At 51.2% G+C, this 3,391-nt stretch overlaps 1 protein-coding gene across 1 annotated transcript in view; it reads right to left on the reverse strand.

Annotated features, from left to right (window-relative positions):
* Positions 1–3,279: 3,279 nt before the first annotated feature.
* Positions 3,280–3,391, reverse strand: part of UPK3BL2 (uroplakin 3B like 2) — a 16,661-nt gene continuing 16,549 nt past the window's right edge. Inside the window, 1 exon segment of the mRNA XM_027861528.1 lies at positions 3,280–3,388. Coding sequence (XP_027717329.1) covers positions 3,280–3,388 — 109 coding nt within the window.

Here is a 3,391-nt window from a genome sequence, read left to right on the forward strand (position 1 = left end):
AGGCCAGCTTCCCTTCTTTCCTGGGCCCCAAGTCCCAACTCCTTCTTCCTTTGGGGATGTCAGGGATCATGGGATGGATCTTAGAGTCATCAAGTCCAACTTCTTTGTTTTATAAATGAGGAAACTGGCACCCAGAGAGGTTGAATCATCTGCATTGAATGACTGCTGGAGGTCACACAGTTAGATAATATCAGGGATGGGATTTGAACCCAGGTCCTTTGCAACCAGAGCCATATTCTGCCTACTGCTCTACAGGACACTATTGGTTCTCTTCATGTGTACATATCCTGGTTTTTCAACTGGACTGTAAGCCTCTTGAGGAGGGCAAGGTCCATGTGTCTTGCTCCAGCCCTCATAGCACTAAACATGGGGCTGGGCATGTGGCTGGTGGTTAGGACTCATTCTCCGGCCAAGCCTCCCCTCCTCCAGGAAGCCCTCCTAGCCTACTGAGCTCATTCATTCTTCTAAATGCTCTCAATTCCTAGGATCATAGACCTGGACCCCCAGAAGGGATCTTAGGGGGCTATCCAGTCCTGCTCTCACTCCAGCTCTCATTTTACACAGGAGGAGCTGAGCCCAGGAAGGGTCCAATCAGTCAGCCAAGGTCACACATATCTGGAGTGCACACTGGCCATGGAGTCATGAGGATGTGGGTTGAAATGTCCCCTTTGGATACTTCCTAACAATGTGATCCTGGCCAAGTGATTTCACCTCTCTGTTCCTCAGTTTCCTTATTTGTAAAATAAGGGCACCAGACACTATGGTTTCCAAGGTCCTTTCCAACTCAATTCAACTCAACTCAACTCAATCCAGTTTAATAAACATAAAGTGCCTATTACGTGTGAGACCCTGTCCTGGGCTCTGGAGAAGATACACAGCTGAAAAATGATGCAGTTAACCTCAAGGGGTGTATTATTTAATCAAAGGGATATAGCAAGCACAGAAGCATATACAAGGTAGGATGGGATAGGATTGACTTAAGGGAGGAGCTCTCATTTAAGTTGGCAGGAAGAGGGGAGCAGACATAGTCTGAGAAAGGTCCCGTGGAGGAGGTGACATCTGAGTTGGGCCTGGAAGGAAGAGGGCATCGGGAGAATCTAAGACCCTTTCATTTTACAGGTGAGGAAACTGAGGTTAAGGGAGGTGATAAGGTCACAAGGATAGCAAGGGGCAGGGACAAGATTTGAACCCAGGTCCTTGGACCTCAGAAGCAGGGCTCTTTCCCCATATCCAGATGATGGAGGGTCAATCAGACTCCTGATCTTCACTGTCCATCAAAGATCACTTGGGCCAAGTTCCTTGTTTGCCCCACAAGGAATGCTGGGAGATGTTGAGCTGCCCAGTCCCTGCCGGGTGACCTCCACTGCCCTGTGGTCATAGCTTTCGCTTTTCCTTGGTGTGAGCTCCCTGAGGGCACAATGTGCTCAGCCCCTGTGGGGGCTCACAGAATCCCAAATCCTCTTTCTCTCTCATCCCTAACAAGGGGTCCCAGTAGTGTTTGCCTGAAGACCTCCAGGGCAGAGGAACCCACCACCTCCTAGGCCAGCCCATTCCACTGCTGGACAGCTCCCATTGATGGTTAAGAAGTCTTTCTTGACCTTCAGCATTAATTGAAGTTGTAAAACCTTCCATCCATAGATCCTCTTGGGGCCAGCCAGAATGAGTTTCAATTCTAGGTGATCTCCCTTCAAACACTTGAAGATGGCTGTCATGTCTCCATCTCCCCCACCCCTGGCCTTCCAGTCTTCTCTTCTAAGGCCCAGCCCCAGCTTCCTTCAACCATTCCTATATCACCTAGCTTGAAGTCCCAAATGTCAAGATCACAGCAACTCTGGGAGGCAGGTGAATAGCTGGGGGTAATTATGACAGGGTGAGTCTGGGTAGCACCCTGTGCCATCTCTGGGGCTGGGCCCTCTCCTCACCCTCCTCTATCCCCAGACCCAGACCACTGCAGCTCCCCAGGCAGGTCCACAGATGTCAGATCCTAGGGAGCAACTCATCACATCATTTCTGGGGCCACTGGAACAGAATGTGTTTGCTTTAGCCAATAAAAGAGTTATAGGGATTTAGAACCTCCTGGAAACAGATGAGGGGGAGGTGCAGCAGAGAAGGGGGGCAAACCCAAGCTGGAACCCTGCTTCCCTCTCCAGCTTGCTTATCTGTGGTTAAAGGATTAGGTCTGATTTCAGGCGATCAAGAAATTCCACCTTCTCTAGGAAACCTCCTGGCCAGTCCAGCTCTCAGAGGTTAATGGGGGGGGGGGTCCCTCCATCCCTGGCAGGAGCACTCCCCCACAAATAGCTACCCCCACAGAGTTGGCACAGTGGCCCAGGTCTCTGTTTGAACCTGTGGGTTTTGTTTTGTTTTGTTTTTAATGCCAGGCTCAAGATAGAGTGCTAAATGAACTCAGTAAACATTTGCTGTTTGGTTTGATTAGATAAGAAGAGGCTGAGGCTGGAGGTGGCATTTCATTCATCCCAAAGAGGTAAGAAGAGTAAAACTCCAGGTTTTCTATACTCTGTAGATGGTGGTGGTAGTGGTGTGTATATGTGTGTGTGTGTGTGTGTGTGTGTGTGTGGTGTAAGGGGTGGAGGTGGGGTGGGGGTAGAAATGGAGACCCCAGAGGGAAAGTAGATGCCAGAAGTTTAAGCCACAGGTGGTAGAGCCAGGATCTGGGGGTGGGGGAAGGGGAAGGGGGGTGATGGAGGAACTGAGTTCTAATACCAACTCTGCAGTTGTAACCTTGAGCAAGTATCTTCACTACTCCAGGCCTCGGTTTCCCCACATGTAAAATGAGGAGGTTGGACTAGATGGCCTTGAAAGCCCCTTATTGCATTAGACCCATGATCTCAAGAGTCTAAGTGCCTTTGTGACCCGGAGCAAGGCCTCTTTCTGGGCCTCAGTTTCCTCATCTGTAAAGTGAGATGACCTCTGAGTTCCCTTCTAGGGATAATCTCTAGAACCATAGATTGAGACTGGAAGGGACCTTAGAGGACATCTCCTTCCTCAGAATGAAGAGAGGTGCAGTGACTGGTCTGAGGATTGGCTCTGGGCGCGCTGACCCCCAAGCTTGGCTCTGCCCGGCCCTGCCCCCAGGAGGTTTCCTGCCTCTCCAGGGTCAGGAGGGTGAAGGGGTCCTGGGGGCTCGGAGGTCTGAGCAAATGGGAAGCTGGGCCTGAGGTCAGGAGAGCCAGAGGGCGATCAGGACTGGGGCGGCGAGTGGGACAGGAAGGAGATGTCCTGGAGTGAGGCAGCTGCGCTCATGCTCCAGGAGAATCCTCAGCTTCTGCCAGCCTCAGGCGTGCTGTAGGTGTGGTGCGTATTGTATCTCCTCACTTGAACGCACTCCTCTGGCCTGGAGATCTCCTGGGTCCCACAAATGTCAAAGCTG

The sequence above is a fragment of the Vombatus ursinus genome, unplaced genomic scaffold (assembly GCF_900497805.2).
Source record: "Vombatus ursinus unplaced genomic scaffold, bare-nosed wombat genome assembly UNPS02014768.1, whole genome shotgun sequence".
NCBI lineage: Eukaryota > Metazoa > Chordata > Mammalia > Diprotodontia > Vombatidae > Vombatus > Vombatus ursinus.